Raw genomic sequence first — 3,020 nt, 5'->3', positions numbered from 1 at the left:
TGGTATGTACAATGAAAAACAAAATATTGTTTTTCTTTCAATAAATGAATAAATAAAAGATAAAATAAAGGGCCAGGGATCCAACTGAATCATAGGGTGTGCACCTGGTATGTGGAGACCTGGAAAATAAAAAAGAAAGAAGAAAAATTTAAACTGGCTTTGTAGCTGAACACTGCTAGCTATCCTCTAAGTCCAAGCATATTGTTTAAAGAAAAATTCAGAGTCATCTGGAAGGGGACAGAAAGAAGAAAGAGTTTAGGAATGATTTTACTTTTTCCCATAATTTTTTTATTTCTATCATAGCTTTTGCTGAATATATGTCTATATTAATAAAGTTTAAATTTTCCACAATAATGAATTTTCCTACAATAATCTTTGGAGTTTTCAGGAAGAAGATGGAACTCCACAACAATTCCACCTAGTTGATATGACATCATGATGCTGATAAGGCTACATTGAGGTTGGTTAGCTGAAATGGTACACCTTCTTACGTTTTGGCCAGAAGTCCAAATAAGAATCTTAGAAATACCCTACTGACTACACAGACACTATTTGCAATCATAACAGATAGTAATCTTGAATCTTACCACTATTTTAGTTGTATAAAATATCTTGGAAAGAACATCACCACCACAACATCCCCTCTCACAACAATGTCCTCAGGGTTAGGGACATCAATTAGAGGTTGATTATAACTAGTATAGGGTTGGGGTAGGGTGGAATGAGATGCTGTGGATTCATTCTGAGTTATGAAATTTCAAGCAAGACCACCTGAGAAATCTCCAATAGGAACAGATGGCCCAGATCTGAGTTCTACATCCAGAACAGATTCAAGACTACTGCCTGAGATGATCAAGACTCGTAGGATACTCCAGTCAGGACTTGATCATAATTCTGAATTTTCTTGAGGTCCCCATAAGATTATCAGCACCCCCAACCAGCAGGAAGTAGCCTGGAAAACTATGTCCAAATTCCCCCAAAATGGACTATGAATATTTTCCTTTGTTTAAAAAAAGGGGGGGGGGAGTAGTGTGGGAGAATGGTCGGTATTCTGTCAATTATGTTTTAAATAAATGCTGATTGACCAGTAGCCAGGCAGGAAGTATAGGTGAGACAACCAGACAGGAAGTAGAGGCAGGTCAATGAGTACAGGAGAATTACGGGAAGGAGGAAGCCCATTTCTATGCAATCATGTCCAGACACTGATGAAGTAGGATGTGACCTGCTCCGCTGAAAAAGGTACTGAGCCGTGTGGCTAACACAGATATGAATAATGGGTTAATATAAGTTATAAGAGTTAATAAGAAGCCTGAGCTAATGGGCCAATCAGTTTATAATTTATGTAGACCTCTGTGTGATTTTCTTTGGGGCTAAACAGCTGCGGGAAACAGACAGGACAGAAACCCAGCAGGACAGAAACCCAGATGACAACAAAAACCTATACCTATAACTATCTGTCTATCTATCTATAACTATCCATCAACAACTTCATTATATATATATGTTATATTATAGTATAATATTAAACAGGAAGTGCAGCATAAAGCAACTTCCAAACCTCTAGAATTGACAGAGACATCTCACTGCTTGGACCCAAAGTTGTTCTTTAACATTGGGGTCTCCATCTTCTGCCAGGACCTTTATTGGCTTTATATCCATTTTTTAAGTATTCAATTACTCCCATAACAGCCATGTGACTATTGCATCAGTCATCAGTACTTGCTTGGAAGTTCATCACTGTACCATGCAGGGCACAGTGCTAGGTTAGACTATTATTGTAATTTCTTCAATATGAGTGCTTCATGGACAGGTTATGCTAATTTTTTATGTACTATATCATTAGTACATGTGGTGATATTTTGTTTGTGCTTTAACAGATAAAGTTTGGCTGAATATCAGAGTGCAGAGCAAACCACACTAGAGGTCAGACAGTGGTGGCAGACACTTTTATTTTTTATTTTCTTATTTTTTTGAAAGTGTTAGCATTTAATTGGCCTCCCTGAGTGGCTTCAAGCCACCAGAACACAGGCACCTCCAACACCCTTTATCTTCTCTTCAGCTCTTCTGCTGAAAAATTTGGCTTTCACGATGACAGGCTGCTTAGGGAGATTTCCCTTCCCCAGAACTTTGTAGTAGCCCGATCGCACGACATCAATGATGAAAGCAACTCCAGTCTTGTTCTTGGCAGCGTTGACCCGGGTCTGCTCACTGACCAGCGTCCACAGTTTATCCAGGTTGACAATCGGGCCGAAGCTCTGGTTCCTCTTTAAGTGGTAATGCCTCATCCCAATTTCTGCCATTGCCATGCCATCCAGACTGAGGAAGACCCGGAAACTCCAGGGCCACGTGAGCCACGGCCATGGCCGCATCGGTAAACACCGCAAGCATCCGGGAGGACGCGGGAACGCTGGAGGCATGCATCATCACAGGATCAACTTCAACAAATATCATCCAGGTTACTTTGGCACACACTTTTAATCCCAGCACTTGGGAGACGAAGCAGACAGATCTCCCTGAGTTCAAGGCCACCCTGGGCTACTTGATTGAATTAGACCAAAAGAGAAACAAAGCCAATCAGTAGTGGCTCACACCTTTAATCCCAGCACTAGAGAGGTGGAGATGAGAAACTGTAGGGCTGAGCAGAGAGAATACTATAAGGTAGAAGAAGACAGGAATTCAAGATTCAGTCTGAGGCTCTGTAGAGATGGCATTCTGTCTAATGATTTGTAGGGACAGGATCACCCCTTAGGTCTGAGCATTCAGTAGAGGTAAGAACTAGTGGTTCACTGTACTGCTTCTCTGATATTTTAGTATTTACCCCTATATTCCACTCAGGGTTCTTATTATTAAGGCCAATTAGAAACTGCACTACAAGTACTTGGTATAATCAGTAATATGCTCTTACAACTGGTTTTGATGAGCAAGTAAGAGCAATCACAAGAGCCTGTGCCGTTTGTTTACCTCACAATCCTCTCATGACAATACTCACACTGAAAAAAAGCAATGCCTGGAATGAGATT

General features: G+C 40.6%; 1 protein-coding gene across 1 annotated transcript; it reads right to left on the bottom strand.

Moving 5' to 3' along the window:
- Window positions 1–1,965: 1,965 nt before the first annotated feature.
- LOC121449783 (60S ribosomal protein L27a-like) lies at window positions 1,966–2,369 on the bottom strand. Its single transcript, XM_041654461.1, has one exon. The coding sequence runs from the start codon at window positions 2,367–2,369 to the stop codon at window positions 2,010–2,012; it is 360 nt and encodes a 119-aa protein (XP_041510395.1). The 3' UTR covers window positions 1,966–2,009.
- Between the last annotated feature and the right edge of the window lie 651 nt (window positions 2,370–3,020).

The sequence above is a fragment of the Microtus oregoni genome, unplaced genomic scaffold, assembly GCF_018167655.1.
Source record: "Microtus oregoni isolate MIOR12 unplaced genomic scaffold, Mior012 000006F_ref0000085, whole genome shotgun sequence".
Lineage (NCBI taxonomy): Eukaryota > Metazoa > Chordata > Mammalia > Rodentia > Cricetidae > Microtus > Microtus oregoni.
The sequence above is the reverse complement of the archived record's forward strand: the minus strand, read 5'-3'. Positions and strand labels throughout refer to the sequence as shown.